This window comes from Embiotoca jacksoni, unplaced genomic scaffold (genome assembly GCF_022577435.1).
Source record: "Embiotoca jacksoni isolate LCO1_2020_lvr unplaced genomic scaffold, fEmbJac1.0.p SCAF_13, whole genome shotgun sequence".
NCBI lineage: Eukaryota > Metazoa > Chordata > Actinopteri > Embiotocidae > Embiotoca > Embiotoca jacksoni.
In genome coordinates this window covers 10,476,185-10,502,396 of record NW_027185263.1, presented here as the reverse complement: position 1 = coordinate 10,502,396, position 26,212 = coordinate 10,476,185, and the positions used below count along the sequence as shown (strand labels likewise).

The 26,212-nt window shown below is 40.6% G+C and overlaps 1 protein-coding gene across 1 annotated transcript; it reads right to left on the bottom strand.

The window, feature by feature from the left end:
* Positions 1-1,350: 1,350 nt before the first annotated feature.
* Positions 1,351-7,338, bottom strand: LOC138196007 (multidrug and toxin extrusion protein 1-like). The gene is made up of 16 exons (XM_069145664.1): positions 7,261-7,338; positions 6,129-6,230; positions 5,929-5,997; positions 5,633-5,781; positions 5,464-5,506; positions 5,291-5,335; positions 5,016-5,113; positions 4,717-4,814; positions 3,286-3,467; positions 3,007-3,115; positions 2,688-2,763; positions 2,348-2,417; positions 2,113-2,245; positions 1,923-2,017; positions 1,677-1,722; positions 1,351-1,593 (listed from the first exon to the last, which is right to left on the bottom strand). The coding sequence occupies exons 1-16, from the start codon at positions 7,336-7,338 to the stop codon at positions 1,358-1,360; spliced, it is 1,629 nt and encodes a 542-aa protein (XP_069001765.1). The 3' UTR covers positions 1,351-1,357.
* Positions 7,339-26,212: the final 18,874 nt, after the last annotated feature.

The window sequence follows — 26,212 nt, the reverse complement described above, 5'->3', positions numbered from 1 at the left end:
ACTTGTCACTTGTTATTGATGCCACAGCATGTTACTGATTGCAGTCTCGAGGTGAGCGGGCCAAGATTATGGTCTCTGTGAGGAGCCTGTGGCAATATCTCCGCTGATGAGCAAGACTGAAGCTCAGACGACGACGTAACCATGAATGAATCAAACCTGATTTACATGTTGAATAACGATAAATTAATATGCAAGCCTCTTGTAGACATCAATCTGTTGCAAGTGCAGTGGCTTGTGGGAGCACCGGCATCTTAGCGTATAGGACATAGAATGGTAAAAGGAGAGAGTAGCTATTCTGTCTCTGTTTAATCGGTGTAGGCAGACAACGTTTGTTGATATTGAGCAAATTAGATATAACTTGTAACGCGCTTCAAAGGTTCCTTATCTTTTGACAGACACTTCTGTTTCAAGACTTTGTGCTTGGCTAGGCTAACATTGAGTTTTCTCTTAACATCACCTGATTTCCCTTCTTTGCTCACATCATAATTACGTCGACCACTAGAGGATGCAACGGTTGGTTCCCCCTCCTCCAACAGTCACGTGCATGAGTGGTATCAATTATTTCCCAAATGGCAAAGCCACTATGTTAAGAGATGTGTAGAGAAACACGGCCTATTTCAGAAAATCATACATGGGTAATTACTCGCTGTTATCCAGGGTGAATTCTTTATTCATGAGCAGGCTATAATTGTTTTGCCTGAACTAGCTACAGTATTTATCTGCTCCTGCAGAGGGAACAGGTGGTTGATTTGCTGTTTTACATGTCTTCATCCAGCCAGCATGTTGCAGTATGAGCTTACAGACCTTTTTGTTATCATCAAATTTGGCAACACAGATCAAAGGAAAGAAAAAATAAACCAGAGAAAAAGAGCAGCCCCTTCTGTCTTTGATGATAAAAGCACACATCCACTGATGCGCTGTAGCCTAAATATAACATTTAATCATGCTATTTCTAATTGTGGCATCCATTCAGACTCTAAATCGTAGGATAAAAAAATACATTTTGTCAGTGTCTTGATTGGAGCCCACCTTACACAGCATGTTTCTATAAAAAAAAAAAAGAAGACATGCCTATACAGTGTCTTTTTCAGTTCAGCTTGTCAGTGGCTGTCTCAATTATGTCCTGTTTCTTTTTTAGATTTTCCACAACATGACTAATGTAACAACTGCAAAGGTGACTGGGTTTATATGGAAAAGATCTGAGTGAGACATAAAATACTATTACTAAAACCGAAATCTAAAATGTACTATTACTAAAACTTTAAGAACATACTGTGGTAAATAATCTGCTGCTTTAAGAGACATACATAATCACAGAGCTTTATTTTCTGCTGCACACAAGGTCTAATTCTGGTCATTAATCAAATTGGAGCAGTTTGACGAGCAGCTCACTGATGAAGACTCCAGCAGCAAGTATGATGAACATGAGCAGCACAGCGAGGCCACGTCGTACCACCAGCTGCCTGACTGACAAAGTCACATCATCTGAGGTCTGCTGACCTGAATTGAGCACTTCCAGCCTCTCCTCACCTGGACTCGGTGAACTGGATCGACTGGTCTTTACTTGGGCCTGTTTCTCACCAGAACCCAAGGCTGTGAGGAAGAGATACAATACATAGCCTTAAATTCCAGAGAGATGACAAAATTTGTCTGTTGGTAAGATAATTTCTGCTTACCCTTAGTTTTCCTCTGTGTAATATGGACTCCTGCTCTTACCAGTGCCTATTCAGAGATATAAAACCACTAAATCACATCTCTTCATGTGTAAAAGACAGATCAACAAGCTACAATATCACTACCACATGCTAATTAGCGCAGATTAGTGTTTGTCATAGTTTTATCTGCGATTTAAATGTCACTGCACTAAATGAATTTGTTGCATTCTTCCTGTGACACAGGACATCCCCAGGTGAGCAGCTCACCTCCTCAGTGGCTTTCTTCCAGTTGAGTTTACACAGAAAAACCACAAAAAATGTTGACTGTAACAAAACACAGATCAAAAACCCTGCCCAAAGCCCTGCAACAGAGATGGAAAGAGGACCATTTGTTAGTTTGCGTGGAAGTATGATTAAAGCTGTCCACTTGCTCAACTGATATTTAGTCTGTCCTCACCTACAATGCCCATTTTAACAGGGAACATCAGAGACACTCCGATGGGGAACCCAATGAAGTAGTATACCACCAAGTTACACACAGCACCAATCTTTTGCTTCCCTGTGCCCCTGACAATACCTCCTGTTACACCCTGTGGAAGTAGAACAAGGAAACATCCAACATTTTTGCCAACACGTCAGGTTTATTTTCCCCAGCAGAGGGACAGAGTGACTTTTATGGCCGAGTTTCTCACCGCAAAAGCATCAGCAACATGGGTGAAACTGTATATCTTCATGATATCGGCCACCCTTTGTATGACGTCTCTAAATGTGAAGACATATGACAATGCAATTATAACAAAGACAGGGGAGTAAACTGACCGATTTTTTTTGGCTTAACACTGCAACATTGGGGTAGTGACAGTGCAAAAAGCAAAAGTCCAAGCTTACTTGTTGATGAGGATCAGTGTCCTCTGAAGTTAATACATGATGAATTACACATTAACATTGTATGAGCTGCCAGTCTGCCTGTTAGTTATAATTTCTGAGCAAAGAAAACAAACCAATGAATTTTAGACAAGTGTCAGCACTCACTTCTCTGTGGTGAAAATGTATCCTATCACATCCTTAGCTGCAACGAGACAGGCTCCAACAAAGCATGAGATGATAGCTGGATTGGGCATAAGAAGCACGTTATTAAAACAAAGGAGGAAAATATATGGAAGCATATGATGAACAAGTGACAGAGAAAACAGAAGACTCAATATCTCAGGACTTTTAAAGTCTGTAACTAAGAAAAAAAAGAAAACATCCAAAACGCACAACTCTGTAACATAACTCGACAAAGCAGCCATTGCTGCCTCTATTGTTACCGGGTTATCTCATACTTATTAGGCTACATATGAATTCATACATGTACAGATGAGGGAGACTTTGCTGGACAGTTTGGCTTGCTCTGTGTTTCCAGCACCAAGAGCATTTCCAACCCGAACACTTGCAGCGACAGAGAAACCCATAGGAAACTGTGGAAGAGGATGAGGTGAAATTAAAACAAAATTTCACATCAAAATGTAGTGAAACAATGATTTCTGAATGAGGTCCGAAAGGTCAAAATCCTTCAGTTATTCACTCAAATCAACACACCTGGTAGAAAAACTCTAACGGCATGGAAAAAGTAATGTAAAGGAGTTACCATGAAAGCAACAACGGACAGTTCATAAACTATAGAGTGAGCCCCCAGCTCAACTTCACTGATGATGCCTGCCAGGAACCCTGCAATCTCATACAGCCACCATTCTAGACAAAGCATCATCATGCTCGGGATGGCCAGGTGGAGGAAGGGACCCCAATCCTGCAGGCAGTCTTGTGACCAGCCTAAAAGATAATAAAAGGTAAGTTAGATTTAGTGGACTTCTACTTATTGAGACCAAATGCAGCCACATTTGTAAATTGCAATTTCTATGAAGAACTGTGTGACTTCTTTCAGTGTTGTGTCAGAAATGGAGAATTGAATCAGAATTGTTATCAATTAATGTGAAGTTAATGTTAATGACAGATGAAACATGGCATCCACTCTAAATGTTACCGTCAGTATGCTAATACACACAAAGACAATTTTGACATGCTGAAGTGTAGCAGTTTATGTCATGACTTAAGTTTATTTTACTTACCTAATTAAAGTTTACTTGACATACTTAACTCAAAGTTTTACTGACTTATATGTTATCTTTTTTTCTGAATGTTTTTAGACCCTGTGTGTCTTTGTTGATGTGTGTGGAAACAAAAACATTTCTTAAATTCTAATCTGAATTCATAGGGAACAGTGCTCATATATGTCATGTTAGAGGCCTTTCATTTTGAAAATTAAATTCAGATTACCTGGTTATTGTCTAACACATTGACTGATCCAACTCAAAAGTACCATTAAAAACTCCAGTCTCATCCATCACCATAGATCCATTACATCCAACTCAACTTCCAAGCAACCAAATATTTTTGACTACCAAGTAGGTCTGGTTCACAATCAAAACCTTTTGTGACACAATAAAGAGATTAGTTTCAAAAGCAAAATGTGAAGTCTATAACCAAAACAATGAAAAGAACAAAACAAAACTTTGAGGGATAATTTGTTTGCAGTCCATATAGTTTTATTCTTGATTGATATGATCTTACTTTCCAACTTGATTTTTGATTGCAAGTATGAGAAATGTATTCCCAAAACTCTTTTATAGTCGCATAAAAAAAAGACACAAAACTACCTTTAATTACATGTGATCGACTATTTAGGTGCACCACAAACTAAATCCTTCATAACCTTTATTTCAAGTTCATCAGTTGACTCAGCACCTTTCCAAAAAAGTTTACACAAAACTAAACTTTATAAACTTCATGTAGGAGTTTTTGCAGGACTGCATTTGTTTTGGCTAAGTCTACTGAGTAAACTGGCAAATCTTAAGGAGGATTAATGTTTAAACAATGCAGTTAAGAAAAAATAAACTCATCTGACTAAGTAAACTAAAATAGTCCCCAAACTTTGTTTCCATTTTCCTGATAATTTGCTCCAAATTGAAAGTTCATTGCACAAATTTTAACGTAATCGCTATGTTTATTCCCCTAAATTTACCATCCCATGTAGCTTTGTGCAGCCCTCTGAAGCAGATGTACACAAACAAGAACACAGCCAAGGAATACTGTGAGATGGTGTTGGCAGCTGCAGATCCACTTCAGTGACATCAAGTTAATCGAGCATCAAGGATAAAGGTGGAAAAAAGCAAAAAGCTACAGTCATTGCCAGTCGCTCATACAAAGAAGTCCTCTGATACAGACTCCCTGATAATCAACATAATAACATTGATACTCTGACTGGTTTAAAATGTGAAAGAATGAGTACAATCAGTGAGTGAAGTATGGTGGTGTACTTACGCAACCCCCAGATCCAGAACATTAAGGAAGACGTAATTGATAACTGCATTTAAAACATTCCCTATGGCTCCAGATATCACCTGGGGCCACATGATACCCTGAGAGCCAAAGCAAATTGTATACAAAAAAAACCAGCATTTCAACATCAGTGCACCTGCTGTTTGGTTGTTTTTCACAATACATGTTCCTCTCCACGCACAAAACGATCTCATCACTGATAAATTTTCAGTCATTGTTTTGTCTCACAGTGGTGGTGTTACAGTCATTAAATGCACCTGATTCTGAAGATACCTCTCCTGCAGCTGGTACATGAAGACAGCCTGAGGAATCCAACACGATGAATGGGGTTAATTAGATCAATGATGCAACACAACAACCATTCAACACAGCATATATGGATGGAAATACATGAGGCATTTTGAGAAACAACGGAAGCTGCAGTACTCACAGGCAGAGCCGGCATAAAGATCTTCACATACAGCTGGGCGAGTCTTGTAAATAGAAAAGTGAAAATGTATAAATAGGTGCTAAATATCACGCTGAATAATAAGTGTATGTCAGTTTGTGCTGTTTTAAGGTATGATGCTGATTTGTAGACCCTAGAATAAAATGTTCACCTGGCGACCTCCGTGCTCTGCCTGACTGCCAGCAAAATGGGTTGAGTGTTAATCAGGACAGCCCAACAGGGGAAACAGGCCAAGAGCAGAATCAAAACTCCCCTCTGTAGTATCAACCCAACGCGCTTTAGGTTACCACTCCCATAAGTCTGCAAGAAAGGGGTCAGAAAAACAGGAATGTACGAGAAAAAGGACATGACTGAGACAGGAAAACAAATCTGAAAAAGCAAATTGTAAACGCAAAAGTAACAGCTTGGGACCAACCTGGTTATATAAACAAGTCAAATTGTGAATACCTGAGATATGAGAGTATCACATGCTGATGCCAAACCACAGCCAATGGAAATACCTGTGACATTTATAACCTAGATTGAAATGAAATGTTATTATGCGTGAGTAAAATAAATATTCAATTGCAAAAGCAAGGCTATGAACATGGTGTTTGGAAGCAGAATTCCAATGAGAGCAGAGACAAGAAGATAAGAAGATCTCTCACTGCCATCGCTAATGCCACCCCTGCCAGCTCTGTTTTCCCCAGGTGACCGCAGAACACCATGCTGACGAAGCCGATCAGGAAGCTCATCAACTGTGAAATGAACTGAAAAACAAAATCAAGCTCCCTCAGTTTCACAACCATAAAAAAACCCAAATGAACTTCATGAATGAAATATTAAACTCTGAATGCAACACAAAGTGGATGATTGAGTTATCATTCTTAAAAGAAACATTGTTTCGAAAGGCGCTGAGGTAAGGAAAAGTTCTTATTTTTTCTGGAAGCTGACGTGTCATGCTTTGGTTTTGCTTCGGCTCCTTTGTGTTACCAAATGTTTTTTTTACTACTTCTCTTTTCTTCGTTAGAAAATGGTTCTTGTGATTGCTGGTGTAGGTTTTTGACAGGTTTTTGGCATCAAAAGGTTCGCACAAAAGGAAACTAAATGCCCTCATCTATCAAGTTCTGTGTTTGTGCAATGAATAGCGCTCAGGGAAAAGTGGATACATGTTGGGCTGGTAAGCTATTTTTCCCCTCCTCACAAAGTTAGAATTTCATGTTGAGGAAGCATTTGCACATGCACTTTGCTTCATGTGGAATATTGAAAATGATCTTTGAGCCAACCTTAGATGTAAGAATGCATGTTCAAGGTTAACAATTTGAGGAATTTTGAGAGATTAATTGGTCAGTTTTAAATTGGATTAATTTCTATTCAATTCAATGAATGCAGACATTATATCGATTCATATATAACTTTGAACTTTGAACATGCCATGCATTACAAACACACCCAACAAATCACCTTTTTCTGACATGTTCTGAACAGAAAAAGGTTAATTCCAGTGGACGCAAGGCAGGTAGCAAATGGAAGCTAATTTGTAGACCATCACAATTTCATGTTAAAAGTAAAGTCCCAAACCTTTTCAAATTAACAGGAATTTATATTATGTATATTGTTATTATATATTATATTATTGTGGTAATAAGTGACCTTCCCAGCACATCTGCTAAATGTACAATGATAATGTTACAACTCTTCTCACTCAGTCAGTTGCAGTGACTAAGTATCTTTAGCTTTGAAAATGTTTAGGCTGTTGGACAACATTTTGTCAACTGTTGCATCTTAACACAATCTTACCACAGGTCCCGCCAGTTTAAAAAAATGCACCGTTTCATTCTTGTAATCCACAGGTACCCAGAGCCTGATGCTTTTCATCCAAGATCCGCAGCATGAGTCAACACTGCGAGCAGTGGGAGAAGGTGATTCGTCTCTCCTGGACTGTCCATTTACTCCTCTATGTGAGTTTTTTGTCACTAAATCTTCCATATTGAAATGAGATTTGGCAGAAAACAGAACTGAGTCACAATCTAAATTATGTTCGTACAGTACAATTCCCTTCAGACACAGAGAACAAGGCTGGGAGTAATCAATAACCAATTACCAGGGTGATAATCAATAACCAAGGTAACGCAATGTCTGCCCACCTTCTCCCTGTCTGTGTACAGTATGCAGGGGAGCTGCTACAAGTCAGATTTCTCCACCCTGACCCACCAACAAGCTGTGCACTCCTCCAGGAAACTAAAAGGTGCCAAGATGAAACTGATCAGTGAGGCAACACAGATGTTCACTGTTTCGCCAAAGTTCAAAGGAATGAAATGTTCACTCTTTCCACAATAAAAGATGACTTAAACATGATCTTTTCTACTCTATTCTGTAATGAGGGATTTAAAAGATACTGGTCATACTGGCTTAGCCTGCTCTGATGTCTCAGGAATCTTTTTCCTGCACATTGAGCAGAGATTGTATACAGTGTGGAAACATTTTGGTTTAGTCATTCCAACAAGTTTTGACATTGGTACAAGTTTGTTTGGGCCATAGCGCTGAAGCAACAAGCTTACGCAAAGACTGGATGAAACTGCACAGTTGGGTGATAGGTCTCTGTGGGTTTGTCTTTATGAGTGACCACATTAACCTTACATGCAGTCATCTGACACATTGCTGATATGAAAATATTTATTAGAAGAGCTTTAAATAAAGAAATAACATGGGAGGGCTTAGCAGCTATTGATTGCAATTCTGTAAGCTGACATAGGCAAGACAACATCTACAAATTATGAACTTCCTGTACCTGTAATTCATGAAGGTTATGAAATATGCCTATGTCTGCCTCTATGTAAATAATAAATAACTGTTAGAGTGGAAGATGGATTTTTTTTTTTTTTTTTTTTATGATGTTAAGGCAATCATGTGAACTGTACTTTAAATGTAGCAACTTTGATTACTGTATTTCATGATGAACACTAATTTGCTGCAGGCCTGACATGATAACGTGTTTGAGACACTACGTATTTAAATGACCACTAAAAACCAGAAGCAACATCTGAAATTCTCATCACCAATTCAAACTGCACACTGTCTGCTCAAATCTAACAAACTCCTTCTACTGCTGGTGCTCAAAGTGTTTGATGACTGCCGAGATATAAAAAGAACTGAGGTTATTTTCCCCTCACTGACGTAAATCACTGAGCCTGTCACTGTAAAGCAGCATGCACGCTTGTATCACCGTCAACTCATCTTGTAGTATGTTATGTTCTTCCTGTCACAGTAGCACCTCTCAGTGAGGTTCTCCTCTCTTCCATTGTGGCTATGAGGACCTCCCATTGGGTGGTGCTGTTTTGCTCTTGCCGAAATTCAAATGCTTCAAATTTCTGGCACACCAGGCTGCTTCAGTGAACTCTGAATGGATTTCTGATGATTTAATCAAATAGGATAAACATTTGTCTCTCCCTCAGCTGATTTAAGTCATTAAACACAGTCAAGGAACCCTGCAACATACTGTTGAACATATTGTCGAACACTCAGTTAATTTCCGCAGTTTCAACTGTTTTCTTTGCTTTGGGGGCCAAAAGAAGACGAGAGGAGCAGAGAGAAGAGAAATTAGTGGAGGCCAACGGCAGAGAAAGGGGGGTGACACCTAATGTAGGCTCTCATTCATTTTCCTGGTTCAGTGATGCAGCAAGGCCCACCGGGTCCACCCACCCACCAAATTGTATTCCTCCGTCTCCCCCATCCCAACCACACGCACAGAATCACACACGTAAATATGTTCCACCAACCAGCGGGGCCGGCGTCCGCCGTGACGTCACACTGCAGTTCTTCTCGGGCTCCACTGGATGACAGTGGCAAGTCACCGCTTACACATGATGAGCCGTCATTCTTAATGGCGACCGCTCAGAGTGTGTGTACGTGAGTGCATTTGTATACGTGTTTGTGTTTGTGTGCATGTGCGCTTGGGTGGGGTTTGCGCCGCATGGGTAGCGATGGGGTATTGAGGAGGCGGAGAGGGTTTATTGGAGGGGGTAGGTGGGTTGATGGAGGTGTAGGAGGCGGGGGGGCGGGCAGTAAAATCGCAAATGAGAGGAAATTGTTTTGAGTCACAGCAGATTTGGTGGAGTGAGATAAGGGCTGATGACGGTGGTGGTGGTGTGATTAGGATTAGGGGGGGGTGGAGGGTGGGGGGGGGGGGTGAGGGTTGGAGAGAGTAGAAGGTGGTGGTGGCGGGAGCGGGGGGGGGGGGGGGGGGGGTGAGTGCGTGCATTGAAGAAGGTTTCGGGAGGGGTGACAGTATTTGCACGCACATTGCCACTGAGTGCGTGTCGGGGTTTATCTGTGTGTGTAGGTTGTGAAATTTTTCCCTGAGTATGAGAGAGGGGAATTGAAGGAAAGATGAGGAGATGGGTGGTTGAGATAATGGCGGCCACAGAGAATGGACGAGGGCAGAGGGTGTCACGCAGAAAGATAGAGTGCGATGGAACAAGACGGAGTCTATGAGACAAAAGAAGTGAACATTTGATAGAGAGGCAAAAAAAAAAAGAGAGACAGAGTGCAGAGGGTACACAGACGGGGAAGGGGGTGGGGGGGTTGCAGGCCGTGGATGAGAGGAGAGACATTGAGAGAGTGCCAGAGTGATTTTTGACGTGACCCCCCCCTCGCGCCTTTGTTGGTTATGTGGTGGGTAGAGCTTTAGGGGTTTTGGAGTGAATAATGACGCAGAGGGACCCGTCGCGTCTGCTACAACTGATAATGATGATGCCTGATAACAATAATAAGTAGCTTCTCGCGGAACCCTAAAACCGCTGGCACGTGACGCATACGTCACAGACCATCACACATGACACGCCGGACACGCAGACATGGCTATCTCACGTTGGCAGTGTGTGTGTGAGGGTGGTCAGAGCGAGACACAAAGAGACGCAGAGGTAGAAACAGAGAGAAAAGGGGAACCGGGAGCAAAAATGGATTATTGTCGGGGTCCGTCACCTGCATATACTTGACATTCGCATATGGGACGAAAGTGTATGAGCTGGAAGTGAAAGAACAAAACAAATGCATTTATAGCTGCCCCTATTGTATGTGGGCAATCTTGTGTAATTTTGCTATTATCAGCACAGACAGGACAAAAAAAAAAAAAAAAAAAAAATCAAAAGGCAGCCACTCAGAGAAAAGCTGAACCCTACTGTGAGGCATTATTTTGAAACGTGGTAAAACCTGAATGAGATTGGTGGGAGTTGTGGGGTGAGGGTTTGTCTAACATATTTCTGACTGCATTTTCTGTCGAAATCTACACAATGTCAAGCACTTCATTTGAATTTTAGAGTTTGTCAAAAGGAGCCAATAATTGAAGCACGGACTCATCTCACTGAAAAATGACGATACAGATGAAAAGTAATTCAGCCATGACTAAAGCAGAGGAACATTTGCTGTCTGCTCTTTTGATGATGTATGAGCCATTGGATTTCTTTGGTGAGTCATATAGAAATTACTTGAAACAATCCAAGCGATGCTGCACTCACATTGTAAAGTAGGCGCTATAAATAGGGTTTGATGTTTTAGGAATTCTAACTTCATCGGTGTTGTGAGGAAGGTCGACAGAAAAATAATAATATTCTTCTTAAAAAAACAAATTGCACTCTTGGCATGTAACCGTCGCGCTTCTCAGGTAATCAGGTTAGACTACGCCTTAATCAATTCCTCGTCTGACCTGCTAAAACAGGCATCACGAGGACACATTATAATTCCACTGTTGATTTAGCAGTGCCGTCCTAATGCAATGGACGAGCCTTCTGAAATGCCACCAACCCTGATTCGTCTTCCATGACTCATCCAGCCTCTAAAACAATGCGACACCGTGCCGCCCGGTCCCTCATGACACACTGTCCTTTCTATAGCACCCTAGATGAAGCTGCGGGTTTGTCCGCAGGCGTAAACGCGAACAGACAGCACCGAAGGGTGTCTCAGAGACTGCTCACACGTGCAAGGACAAGAAATGGTGGGGTGGGGGTGGAGGAGGGTGGGGGAGGGATCCTGGAAAACATCAGAAACAAACAGGTTTTTGAGGACATCTTGTATGTGTCAGTCAAAAAACTTCCCATTAAACTCACATACTGTATGACTGACTGTGTTTGTCGGGCGCATGGTGAGGTCGGAGAGCTGTATTATTGATGACAAATTCATGGTTGCGAGTGACTCCGTGCTTTGTTGACTCAGAGACTGAAGAGGCTCATTGACTGTGGCAGCTGGTTGACCTTGGAGAGAAGGCAACCTGTTTCTCTCACTTTCAGTTTCACCCTCCGGAGCTTTTTATTTGTGTGTGTGTGTGTGTGTGTCTCATCTGAGGAAGTGAAGCGGGAGATGTATGTTCTGACACGGGAGTCATAGGAGGAGAGAGGCACCCGGCTTTGCCTACAGGGCATCACGCCTAAAACACACCAGCGGCTCGTCACGATTTGAAAGTCTCACCGCTCTTTAAATCGATCCTTACATGCTGTGACAGGTGGTGAAAATAGATTGAAAACCACAGAGGTATTGTATCTGAGACTCATACACAAGTCCTCATTACAGAGGATTTGTGATTCAGCCTCGTGGTCTTCATACCGACATGTGCACGTCCTTTTGAGTGATTTTAAATGTACGTAGCACAATCTAACACTTAGAATATTACTTTTGCGCCTAAAATGGCCGGCAGCCGAGTTTATAGCATGCTAGTGTCAAAGTAATATAAGCAATATCAACTAGTGGCGCTTCCTGAAGTTTTCGGAATATTCCATCACATTTGTGTTCATTTGGACGAAATGCAAACAAAACATGCACCATAGATAAAAAATAAGTCATGGAAACGGAAAATGTGATCAGCAAAAAGAGATTCACATACCACACGAAGACGGAGAGGAGTCCAGTGATGATGGAAACAAGCAGATCAATTGTGCTAAATAATTTGTCAGTAAACAAGGTTTGTGTGCATTTTCTTATTGTGTAATTTCAACTTCATTCATGTTACATAAAATGTCACCTTATGGACTAAAAGTGTGTCAAAAATATAAATGTAATCAATAAAAGCCTAGGTAAAACTTGTAGTTTGCAGTTCTTCTGTCGGCTCTGCAGCTTCTTAAGATGCTCTCAGACTTTTGTGAGTGAGAAGGAGACACTAATCTACTATCACATCTACAATAAAGTTACATTTCTTTGATGAAAAGAAGATTTGTAAGATACATTTTTATGATCATAGCAATTTTTTAAGGTGCTCCTGAGAGACACAACGTCCAGACAAGTTCTGGAGAACATTCGAGTACTGTGTAAAATATCTAGTTGTGCGGACATGTATCTTGAGCCCTTTCTTCGTTCTCAGTGATTTAATCTGGCACTAACAGCCATTTATTTTTGCAGATTACATAAAATTTCGAATTACTGCAACGGGCTGAGATATAATCACATTAATTACTGTATTAAACATTCTTATGCTCGAAGAAAGCCCACAATATTTCTTATGGTTTTAAACCTCTTTTTGTACCCACACAATGACATTGGAGGGGAAGCTGAGGATTGACATACAGCAGGTTGAATTTGCCAACCGTTTGTCTCCTTTAAACTTGACTAATGTAGTTTTAGACCACATGTGTGACAGAATGATGAATGAGTGCAGCTTTTACAAAGTTGTGCTTGGGTCAGTGCAGGATTTGGTCCAATGTGGATGTTTGTTTCCGTGTTCCACGTTGTGTTTGAACAGAGTTTGGCCAAATATGTGGTCAGAGGTGACAGTTAAAGGTCGCAACCACCGAGGATAAAAGAGATCACGACCAGGTCATCTATTTTTGACTCACAGATTAAAACAGAAACGGATTTGTCTTCTGTTGCTTTCTCAACAATGTAAAGTTTCCAACTCACTTATTGGTTGTGAAATCTAAATAATCAATATGTATTGGACTCCGTTACCATGGTAACACAGGGAAAGAGCCGATCACTCCTCTCTGGTCTTTCACACCTGAATGTTTCCAGCCTCCTAAAAGTTGCATAAACCACTTCACTAAAATGTTGCCTAAATGAAACGCTTCAAAAGACGCACGTGTCCACGAATACGACAGCGCCCGGGATCATTTGTATAAACTGGCATGCAGCTTCATACATATTCACACAGGAGAGAGGGAAGGCACAAGAGTGAGAACACACCAGCGAGGCTACAAAGCGCGAGGAGACGGCTGACGAGGAGCAACTCCAACTCCGTGGATTTAGGTTTTTACTGCTGTTAGAAAACCTAAAGGAGCACAAGCAGCTACTACTAATACAAATGGACTGAATTAGTCTCATTCTTGTTCAGGGGCATGAAAGTGGATGGAGGAAATTGGGGAGGGGAGTGAGGTGGTGGGGCGGAGCAGGAGGGTGGGTACTGCGTGTTGGTGATGAGGCTTGAAAAGAGATGAAGCTGGGAGGGAGCAGGAGGAGGAATGGAGACTGAGTTAAACGCAGAGAGAATTAGAATGAATGATGACAAGATCTGCTCCTTATTTCCGATCTTTTTGTCCTCATTGTGGGATTCCAGGCACACAGTCGCATAAAAGAAACTGACTGTTTGTCTCTACGTGACCCACACAGCCACCTGATACACTTTGCCGCAGATGTCACCAGTCAGACATTTCACATTAAAATAACGACATAATGTTACCACCTAGTAAGGGACTGACAATTTGGAAATCAGCTCGTGTAGCCGATGTTGAAAGCGCACCGGATTTTCCTGTCAGGCTGCAGTACAAATGCTTTGTTTTTGTTTTACAGTAACCTTGCGCTCTCTGACAGCCAGTGAATGATGAACCATTTTAACATACAGCATTGCTACAAAGTCCTTCACCACTGAAGAAAAGAAATGTCAGAAGCTGAAGCACATATTTGAGATCAGGAGCCGTATTGGTTTCCACAAGAAACAATAAAACTGAAGCAATAATTTGATCACACTGTAGAGTTCAAGTTTTTTCCACTTTGGATTTCACTCATGACCAAAATATTGTTACATCAAATGTAATTTTCTTTCCGATTGGGACAGTTTTCTATTTCTTTACCACCATTTCGCTCTCTTCGATTTTGTCTCCATTCGCCTTGGTTTTTAGCACTGTGTTGGTGTTTGATACCATTAATAAAACCATCACATGGGTGGCCTGAAAATATTTGGGTTGTTAATGATATAAGGGAGACCCTTTTAATCATGTGCAAGTGCTTTTGTTAATAATTTTGGCGTTGTAATGATTAATGTTTCAACTGATTAATCAACTACACAATATTTGCTGTTGCCAGGTTCTAAAATGTGGGAATTAAATGGCTCTTAGTCTTATGTGAAAGTAAACTGAATATTTGGGGGTTTTGGACAACAATTTCACAAAATATAAAGATTAGATATTGTCAGATTGTGCTGCAGGATGTTGTGAAGGATATTTGTCACATCTATGTCATGTCTTATAGACCTAATGATTAAATATAAATAAACTGTTTAAAGAATAATTAGTTGCAGCTCTAATAGTTTTCTCTTGTTATATATCTGGTGTCTGTATGTTTGGTTATGAGTGAAAAAAAACAAAATGTAATCACACTGATCATAGCACAGTTGATGCAACCTTTTCGTGCCCGACCTGAAAGAGCGAGAGCAGAATGGCAGCAGAAAGAAATATGTCTACAAGATACAGATGGCTGATTTAATCCACAGATTTTATTTTAACAAATTACAAGAGCAGCAACATCAAGCTGGCAGTAAACCGTCTGAAGACTAATTTCTCTCTTTCATTGACATTTTGTTCGGCAGTTTATGTTAATTGTTGGGGTGATATCTCAAATTCACCAGGAAGACTGTGAAAGGTCGAATTGTTTTCAAGTTTCTTTTGATTTTTTATACTCCATCATGCTACTTTCACTGGTGCTCTCGGCAGAAGATTGCGGTTCAGAGTTGACAATGCAACGCTTTCAGTGGATGCAGCTCATGAGACAATATGGTATTGTAACTACACAGCTGTGGGCTGTGATTGCAAAGCCTGTCTCTTTTGGGTTTGTGGGTGTATATATAGGTGTGTGTGTGTGTGTGTGTGTGTGTGTGTGTGTGTGTGTGTGTGTGTGTGTGTGTGTTGCCTACAGGTGACTCATCGCACTGCAGATGACCACAATGTTTTTCTGCTGCTTGAGCATTCATGGCTCTCTTTCTACCTTTCCGTTGATTCTCATTCCCTTTCTTCTATTTTTCTCGTTTCAACCTTCATTAGTGATTTCTTTAGGTGTTACAAGCCTGTAACTCCAGATTACATAATGCCGTGTCTCATAATTTTCTGTCTGCATGCTACAGAAATGAGATGCAACAAATAAAGAGAAAAACCGAGCATTTACATTTTGAGGATATTTCATACTCGTCTTTCTGCTCTGTGTTACATTGTGCCTGCGAAGGCTGGCCACCAGCGGCAGACCGTGCAGCCCAGGTATTATGAGCCATCATGTCATGTTACGATCTGATTGGCATGGTGAGCGTCATAGAGGGGTGGGGCGAAGGGCTGGTGACAGAAAGAGAAAGAAAGGGAGAGGGAAATAATTATAATGATGATGATGATGATGATGATGAGGGGTCATGAGCCGAAACAATGGCAGAATGAAAAAAATTAAATAAAGGTGAGGATGCCGCCTCATTTACTGCCCCCCTCCCTTACTCCTCTCTCTCTCTCTCTCTCTCTCCCAGCGTCAAATTCACATCAATCATACATCCATTTACCACATCCCTCTCTCCCCTCAATTACAGCCTCTCCTCCATTTCTTGTCCTCTGCATCCGATGCCACAGATTTTTTTAATGATTTATATCGTTTTAAAATGTTTATTCGCTCAAAAAGTGTTTCTGTTACAATGGTATGTTTCTTTGATGAAAATCTGAATATTTACTCATTCAAAAAGTAACTGAAGCTTAGTTTGGATGGTAAAAATCAGGGAAACAGAAAGCACACTGTGATGTGCACAAACATGACCTGCAGGAAACCTTTGCTAAATTTATTTGGGAAACTTCAGCATTACCAACAAGCAAAGTGTATGCAGAGAAGGATGATTTAAACAATTTGGGATCAACTTGCTGATCATCTGATTCAAAACTGCTTAGATGAATGTATGTTCATTTTTTTGTTAGTTTTCGATGCCAGTATGCGAGTTTCAGTTTGTTAATAAAATCATATAAAACTGAAATACAACATTTAGCATTATGATTCACATATGTAGTGTATATACATAACGTGCAAGATAAAAACTGATATTTCCCACACAGGTGCAAATATAACAAGGTTAGTATACATCTATTTTTTTCCTGTACAAATAACTGCTGATAATCACTAATTGAATATTCAGGATTTTACAGCCATTATAATCAAAATTTGCTTGACAAGATGTACGCCTGTAGATTAACCTAATCCTGGAAATGCAAATACAGGCAGGGAGGGGCACACAAAACACACACACACACACACACACACACACACACACACACACACACACACACACACACACACACACATGCACCATTTACATTGTAATTACCCCTGAGCCTCTCTCCAGGTCCCTGTGGGACCTCAGGCTGAAGACCGTCTCAGAAGAGTCCCAGTTGTCCCATTGAGGAGATCATTAGCCTGGTTAGAGTAATCCACAACAATCTGTGTGTGAGTGTGTGTGTGAGTGCCCACCGGCATACGTGTGTGCGTGTCACTTGTGTGCTCATGCGTTAAGCGGCTGTTAAATGGACTCCACAGCCTTTAGTGTCCGTGAACATTAGCTTTATTGGTGTGATCTGAAAAGTTATTTAGTGACAGCTGGGATTTCCCTCCCTGGGGATGTAACTGCTGACGACTCATGATAGCAGACATGAATGAAAGGGGAAATAGGCGTTAAATTGAAAGACCTGGAAGACTGCCGGGGAGAAAAACACCCCTGAATTAATGAAAAAAAAACAAAGATACACATTTTAAATTTGCTAAAATTATCCATATCGTTGAGTATTTCTGTTCCTTTATTTTAGGACTCTACATAATTATAAATATAGTCTTGTTTTATAAACTTTTTAATAGAAATACTTTTTTTTTGGAAGTTAATGAAATAACACAATGACAAACAGAAAATTCAGCATTTATGAACAAGCTGAAGCACATTAGTTCACTCATGGGGGAATTTTAGACAGCAGACATTAATTTAACTTGAAATACACCTGCATATTTTTATAGTTAGTTGCTACTGACTATGTAAATATATTTATTCTGTAAAGAATTTTCCAAAACGCCAACGCTGATCTCCAGCAGGTTCTCTGCTGTGTAAGTGTTTTTGTGTATTTTAGGGTTTAGAGAATCTGTGTCAAGGGTTATAGAGCAGCTGTGTATTTTCCTGTCTCGACTTAAGACAGCAAACATCTGCATGCAGTGTTGTATTGTCAGATGTGTCTCTAGACTCTTTGAACCGATGTGACCTGGCCAATCAGTGGCCTCTCTCTCGCTCTCTCTCTCTCTCTCTCTCTCTCTCTCTTTCTTTCTTTCTCTTTCTGCCTCCCATGTCTCCCTCCCTCTGCCATTCTCCTCCAAACGCTGTTGTTTGGAAAAATTATCCTCCCTTTGCACTCTCCGCTGAAAAAAAGAGTGGAGTAAAGGGGCACACACACAGGGGTAGATGGAGAGAGGGCAACTGATTGCTCCTATTGTTTAGGAGTGAGGCTTGCTACCTCTTGGGGGATAATTGGTACACAAGGAGGGTAATGTGTTAGGACAGGAAAGGGAATTTAGAGAGAGAGAAATTAAAAGAACGGTGGCCCTTTTGCATCAACGAGAGGATGCTGTGGATCCCTTTAAATTTATACATTTGAAATTAAAGGTGAGCGAATGAAGGCAGCGTGTTCTCAAATCAGTATTTCATTTATTTAATATACACTGCGTGTTCTGGAGTTTTTATTTTTTGCATGATTTATTTTATGTCACGTCAAAGGGGAAGGAGCACTGGAAATCCGATTACACTGCAGTGCCCTACAAAATGAAATAAAACAATATAAAACAGTGGATTTATTCCCTATAAACCAACAATTACACACAAGTTAAAGTGTACTGCAGATAAACAGACATCTGAAAATGTTAGCTGATAGTTTGAATAATATCAGATAGGATACTAAAAATTTTAAAAAATACCTTTATCTGGGTATTTTTCCATTCTGAGGTTTGTTTAGATCAATTATTTGAAAATTTTAAAACCTTAGTTTTCATGTATAGGAGGGTAAAAAATAAAATTGAAAAAAATAAAACAAACAAATTTACTGGCGACCTGTCCAGGGTGAACCCTGCCTTCACCCAAAGTGAGCTGGGATAGGCTCAGCCCCCTCAAGACCCTGTTCAGGATAAAGCGTGTATAGATAATGGATGGATGGATGGAAGAATATAAATAAATCTAGTTAATGCTTGCAGAAAAAAAAATGGATGTGTGGATCATGTATGAATAACAACTGATCAAATAAAAATGTGACAATTTTCTCTTGTATCTAGGCTTTATATTGTTTATTTTTTTACATTTTAAATGCTGTAAATACACACTGCATTTGAAAAATCTTTCAACCAAAAGAAACATGGTAAAAAAATAAATCTTTACCTTTTTTTCACAGGAAATAAACATTACCAAAAATATATGCAGCGTATACAGCAGTTGCACTTTCTTTCGTGCCTGTTTCCAAGAGCAGGCTCTGCCACCATTTCCTGATACTCATGATGTTCCTATTCTATTTATTGCTTTCATTTCCATCTGCACGTGTCTTTTGTTTCCAAGTGCTTGATGGGAGGCAGGTGTTGAATGTGATTTTTTAAATAAACTTGACTTGAAGCTGTTTCCAAAGCAGCGTATGAACGGCAGGTTGTAAAGAACGTGATATTAGGAGGGTAATTTTTAAAGTTTGTACAGCCCAAGCCCCTCAAAATCCCTCAGATGCAGTATTTTACAATCACAAACCTTGCATGTCTCATTCAAATCCATACAACCATAAATAATCCCAAAAATATATATCAGGTGATGCAGAAATCCTGCTCTTAGAAGGGATGACCTTTAACCAGCAGGACAACTTGTACATCAGGTAGCGCAGGCTGTATTGTGAAAATGCTCAAGCGTGCAGTATTATCTGGGAGAAGAATTTGCTTTACTGCGTCATCAAAGCGAGTCCTGCACGTCCCTCTGTCTCTATTTCATATTCCAGTCACAAGCTGTGTGGTGCAGCTGCTCAAAGGGTACGATTTGGTATTTTGGAGGGTTTTTTTGGGGGGTGGGGTGGGAGGGTGGAGGTGCTTGATAAGTTTCGTGCCTTAAGGTCTGTCTGGGATGGGATGGCTGCACACGGAGAACGTGCATGCTCAACACGCTCATGACTATAATCGTTTTAGTTCGATACCAGTGACGTCAAAAAGGAATATAGAAAAAAAGGAAAGAAATATAAACATTTACATTCAGTTTACAAGTATCCCAAAGATGCTGCAAACATCTAAGTGCTCACTGTGTGCTGCTCCATCCATGCAAGTCTACCTACTTGTGTGTTACCAATTAGTGTACTTGCAAGACTATTATTTGTGATATTATTTTGTGCAAGTGTGTGTGTAGGTGCGTGTGTGTACAGTGTGTCTAAATTGGAAGGCTGTAATTAAATGCGTAGACCTCTCCACTATCTCCTCCTCCAGCCAGCGCCAGTGACGCACAAACCGCAGCACAGCCATGAGTCATCAGGCCCCCAGGATCACCACCCCTCCTTCTATCTCTCTATCCCTGCCTCCATCCACCTCTACACAGCTCTCTATAACCCTCTCTGCCTCTCACTACACATTCCCATGTCCCACTCTTTCTAAATTACCCCCCACCCCCCTCCGGCACGCACACGATACGAGCAGACGCTTTTTTCCCTGTACACTCCTTGAGATTCGTGCTCAATTTCCACCTCGATCCGACACGCTCCCGTTTATCTCCCCACATCTGGCCATCGATCTCTCCACTGCCTCCCCCACCACCTTCTCTCTTCACTCCATCTCTCTTTACCCTCTTTATGTCCCGTTAACCTTACCACGCCCACCCGTGAACTGGCGGGTTATTAGGTTTGCCACAGTTGCAGGCAGTGAGGGAACAGAAGGCGACATTGGGAGGAAAAAAAAAACTAAAAATAAATTAAAATAGTTCGAGGCAGTTATGGGCAGACATAAGAGATGGCCTCAAATTGTGAGGAGAAAAAGAGTGGGAATGGTGAGAGAAGGCAGCGAGCAAAAAGAGCAGCAGGGACAGTGCGTGCGGTGCAAAGAGTAGAGAGCGCTGTGAACAAGTGAGAGGAAATGACAGAGAGAAAGAGGGAGAGCATGATTTGAGGCATTTGCCACCTGGCGTCCTGAATCATTATCTGACTCATGCTAATCTCTTATCTTCTCAGCCAAACACACTCACACAAGCACACACACAGACACGCCGTGCACGCATGCTACCGAGTTAAAAAAAAAAAAAAAATAGTGCAAGGAGAGTCAAAGCAGCACTTCTGAGTGTCAGACGGCATACGAAAAGAAGTCAGGGGGCACCGGAGAGTAAGGATGAGACACACTCAAAAGGACAGAGAGGAGAGGATCTCTCTCGAATGTCTGACGAAGTCTCCGACGTGGTTAAAGAGGAAAAAGGGGATGTTTCATTTCCATCTCTCTGAGTGTTTATGATATGAGTAGGAAGGGAGAGCATATTAAATGTATGACTCATAAATGTGTGTGCCTCTGTGCCCCACCAACGCCCTGCAGAGAGGGTTTGCATCCACTGCTGCAGGAGGGATAAAAAAAAAAAAGAAAAAAAAAAAAGGCAATTTCGTGCTTTAGTTGGTGTGGTTATCCAATTAGTTACACAAAACATGTGGCTAAGCGGATGTATGCCAATATGCTTCTGTTCCTGATAGATGTTTTATCCCCGGGAGAGCCTTCACGAATATGTAGCAAAGCTGTCTGATGAAATATTACATTTTGAGTGCAATAGTTTTTGTATTCGCCATTGGTTGTTTCAGTTTGACAGAGGGGATCATGCGCCATTATCCTCTGAGCTGACAGTGATAATTCAAGGTATTCTGCATACGGATGTCGTAAACTGTGTTCATTAACAAAGCCACGTGGCTTGATTGTACAAGGGTTTCCCAAAGTCTAAGTATTCTTTATTATCTTGTTCCAACATGTGCACATTAATCATGTGTAAATCCTGGATGTTCTTGATAAACCCACCTTTCTTTTCACCATGTGAATGAACCCAAAAATTGCACGTGTAAGTCTTAATTTAGATTAGAGCTTATCTGTGATACATAATACAAAACCCTCACTGCTCTAATGGAGAATACTCTTATAAATGTCAGTTTAAGACAGCAATGCAGTGGTACCAAAGAGGCTGTGTACCACCTTCAAAGTCCACGTGAAACTTTTCCTTGTCTGTTTTCAAAGTTTGTGATTAACGCCAGTTGCTTACATACAGGATGCAGGGAACACACAACTCTCACTTCAGCACTTATAATTCAAAATCCATCCCTTGCAGAGGGCGAATGACTCACAATGTTATGGCACTAGATACTACTCCACTGGAGTATCCCACATTTATTTCAAACTTTTGAAATATTTATGGCTTGAATTTGGAAGTTGCCTAAAGCAGACTATGAACAGTACCGACTTTTAATAGCCCATAAGAGTTGAGCTCACACACAAAAAAAGAAAGAAGAAATATGCTAGGCAAATACTGTGGCTTGACGATAACATCAGTGTGTGGGATTTAAATGATTGCCTCTAGCCTACATCGCCTAATTTGTGAATATATCTCTGCCTAAGTTTGTGCGAGCAGCTATACAAACAAAGTGACATACTTCAAATGTGTGTGCAGGGGAAAAAAACCTCATATTTGCTGATATAAAATGTCTCGTGAGCTGATTATCTTCAGAAATTCCTTCCTTTCCTTAAGTGTTCTGCATGTTCTGAGTCATCTCTACTTTATGCTCTCATTCTCCCTTTTAGTATGTCTTTATTCAAAATGTGTTCCGTCTCCAGCTTTAATTATTAAGCAAACTGCTGTGAAACAAAACAAAGAGCTGAGGAACTGAACTTTTAACTCCTAAATACAATCATACGTCACTTTGCTTAATGTTGTTGGATCATATGGACAAAGGACAGCCTGTTATTGTTGCCTGTGTCACAATCAAGTGGAACAAAGGGAGTTTTGCAAGCCTTGTGATTAAGACACTTATCACAAAATGGCAATATCTCCAGTTCGATTCCAAACTGTTGCTGCAAGTCATTCACATCCCTCTTCTGATGTTTTCTTATTGCTCTATGCTGTTAATAAAGGCTAAAATGTACCAAAATTTACACAAAAAACATAAAAAAGCTTGTGTTTTATGCTCACATCAATAAAAGCACTAAAACCACAATTTCACATCCACAACTTTACAAAAACAATACAACCTAGATTTACAATAATAGATTTGGACACCATGAAATGTATGATGACTGTGACAGTTTGGTTTCCTCTAGCTCTTACACAAACTGCTTCCCAAATTCTTAAAGAGAACAATAAAACTGGGGCACATACTGTAAGTCCCATTCTGTCCATCCTCTCCTCCCACTGGCTCCACATTCGTGCCAGATGTGACAATATGTTACATAGGCTTGCACCATTTCTATTTAGCAGATCTCATTCCACTCCACATATTGCTGAGCATCCTTGGATCCCTTGATGACAGCCTCTTATCTACCTGTAAAATGAAAGCTGCAGGCTGCGCAACCAGTTGTTGTTGTCTTTGTGCTGCATGTTTTTGAAGTAGTCCCAACGGTGGGATCAGTGGGGCAAATTCTCCAAATGGCTTGAAAATCAGGCTTAAAACCTGACAAGCTTGGGCTCACACTGACGTAAATTTAGACCGTTTAACCCAGACCTGCACTTGTTCTTCACGGCGATGCATGTTTGTGTGAGAGTTTATCCACCTACCTCCTTTTCATTTCAGATGATGGCTGCTGCTGGGTTGCGATCTGTGCCCTTTGCGTGTCTGGACTATCTCCATCCTCACCTCTGGTGGCAGCCGTTGTTCACAGTAACTGGAGATGTTCCTGAAAACGCAATCCTCTGGTGACCTTCATAACAACGAACAACAATATGAAATCATTAACATTTGCTGTTTCCAGATCTATAACCCAAATCAAAAGCCATGGTAATATAATATATCTATGCATGTACAAATATTTATTTGCCAGTCAGAGGCAGGATTTCACACATTTAACTCAATCTCTGTGAGGAATATTGAAAGTTTATGCCATTTTCCTAGTGAGGGATTGAGGTTTGGCTCATTTTGTAGTTTCCGGTTGGTGGTGTTTCTCTGGATGTTTTTTTTAGTTTGCCTTTGATACTGGATGCACTCTGAACATGGAGCCCTGTCAAACTGTAACCCATGGATAATGGAAATTAAAGAAACTGGACCTGATGTGTCAATGAAATTGTTGCTTCTTTTCTAATGGTTCATTTTATTGGGGTTCTTTCTAAACAGTGGACTTGTTCACTTGTCAAAATGAGCAGGTTTAAAGCATTCCTTAGTGAACAATCTGCATACAGAAGTGACGGGTGTTGATGTTGTTCATCTTGCAAAACATTTTGTGAATTTCTAGAGTCAACCAGATAAATCTTCACTGTAACGTGTTGCAACAATTGTAGAAAAAAACAAAACACCATATGGTTGTACACCTTTGCTAGTCAAGTTGCAGTTTACGTCCATGTCGAAATTTTTTTATTCTGATAGAACACAAAGTTGTAGCCATGACCGTAGACGAACCTTCAAATACAGATGTTGTTGCAAAAAAGCTACAAATTAAAACACGTGGATGCTTTAACACGTATCTTCAACCAGGCAGCACAGAATAGATACTTGAATACAGGTGAACATTTGTGCCATCTTTTAAGAAATTCTCTCAAGGTATTCTTGAACTATCATGTCACAATAATGGGATAGACAGATGTGGCATCACAGTGACCTTTGACCACCAGAATCTAATTAGTTTATTTTGGAGTTCATGTGAACACTTGTGCCAAATCTCAAGGAAATTCCCTTAAGGTGTTCTTGAGATATTGGGTTCACAAGAATTAAATGACACGGAGTCACAGTATCCTTGAGCTTTGACCCCTAAGAATCTAATCAGCTCACCTTTGGGACCAAGTGAATATTTGTGCCAAATTTAAATAAATTTCACATGTTGTGTTCATGAGAATGGGATGGAAGTACATTACGTATGAACAACCCAAAAACACAATTCCTCCAACCAATGAGGCATAAAGACTTTACATGGTACAACAACCACCAGATATCATAGCCTGAGATATAACAATGCAACAGTGGAGATGGAGGGCTGTGTGGTAGACAGCCAATTTTTTCCAATGACATGCCCCTGTCCATTGCATTCTGGGATGACTGGTCATGGTTGCTGTGGTGGACAAACCAAGCATCCCACCCGAGTCTGTTAGACAAGCATGCTCAAATATTAGAGGTGCAGAAGTTTGCATATAGTCAGCTGGGTGCAATTCAAAAGGCAACGTTGCTTGGCGCTAGAGTGGGTATGTATGAGTCTGCATTGCTGACATTGGTTTAGGGGCAATTCCAGCCCCAAAATCATTTAAGATACATTCATGAAGGGATGGACCGCAAACAGACAATCATCTATGTAGATTAGAACTCTCAAACCTTTCTGAGGGTTCGTGTATTTTCTGAGTGGCTGAACAGAGCAGTTCTGATAACCGGCCCGCAGGCAAATATTTTCCGTGGTGAGGCAGTACACATGGAGATATGGCAAACAACCCCTGGCATGTGATCAACAGACTAAAAGAACTGCTATTGAACAGCTGTTTTAAAGCAACTTAAAGGGATGGTAAATCCACCATCCAGCAGGGTTTTTTGACTTTGAAGTAGACTGGTTCTGTCCATCAGGATCAATACAAAGTCTAAAGTGTACCGGTTTATCAGCAAGATATGTGTCCCGATCAGGCAAGCAGAAGATAAAATGTTTCAATTACAACACTAACCATCTTTGTATGAACAGAACACTAAATACATCACTGAGGTACTTCAAAGCATTTGATCTGTGACCAAGACAGCTGACCAAGGCCTATCAGTGCCAAGTCTCAAACAAATTTATTGTCCCTAACACTTTGTGAACTTTCCATACCCGAGTCCAAGGAATTTTGTCTTTTTACAAAAAGATGTGACAGAAAAAATGCACAACTTCTGAGTAATGAATCAGCGTCTTCTTTGTTGGATAAAATATCTCCTGAATGAGGCCAGGAAGTTGCTTTCTTTATTTTCTTTCCTGTCTGCCCAATTTTAGAATTATGTAACTCCCTTTCTCCGCAGTTTTTTAGAAAAACAAAGGCTAGGAATTGTATGCATACACAATGTCTACATGCAATTTTGAAACAATGGTTTTGTTCCTGATCACAACAATGGAGCGTTCCAATTATGCCAGGCTTTAACCGGTGTCCTCTCTGTAGTAACTAGTGATGAGGCTGTTTGGTTTATTTATAAAAGATGGAGATTACCCCTTTTTCTTATGAATAACAGAGGCTACAACTAGAAGTAAACTTTCAAATGTGAATTAAGAGCATGAGAAAAATCATGGTTCAAAGAGGACATTGTTTACATTCAAGAACAATAAAAGAAATATAAATAAAGCCTGGAATTACTCCATATACAGTATTATTGCTCAGACTATCTCCCTT

What these genes read in the sequence shown, in the direction of transcription:
- LOC138196007 (XM_069145664.1), bottom strand. Translation starts at nt 7,338, where the DNA reads ATGAAAAGCATCAGGCTCTGGGTACCTGTGGATTACAAGAATGAAACG. An exon ending in TGTCCGTTGTTGCTTTCATG is followed by an intron (nt 3,116 to 3,285) that starts GTAACTCCTTTA and finishes CCTCTTCCACAG; the next exon opens with TTTCCTATGGGTTTCTCTGT. An exon ending in TACACAGAGGAAAACTAAGG is followed by an intron (nt 1,594 to 1,676) that starts GTAAGCAGAAAT and finishes TCTTCCTCACAG; the next exon opens with CCTTGGGTTCTGGTGAGAAA.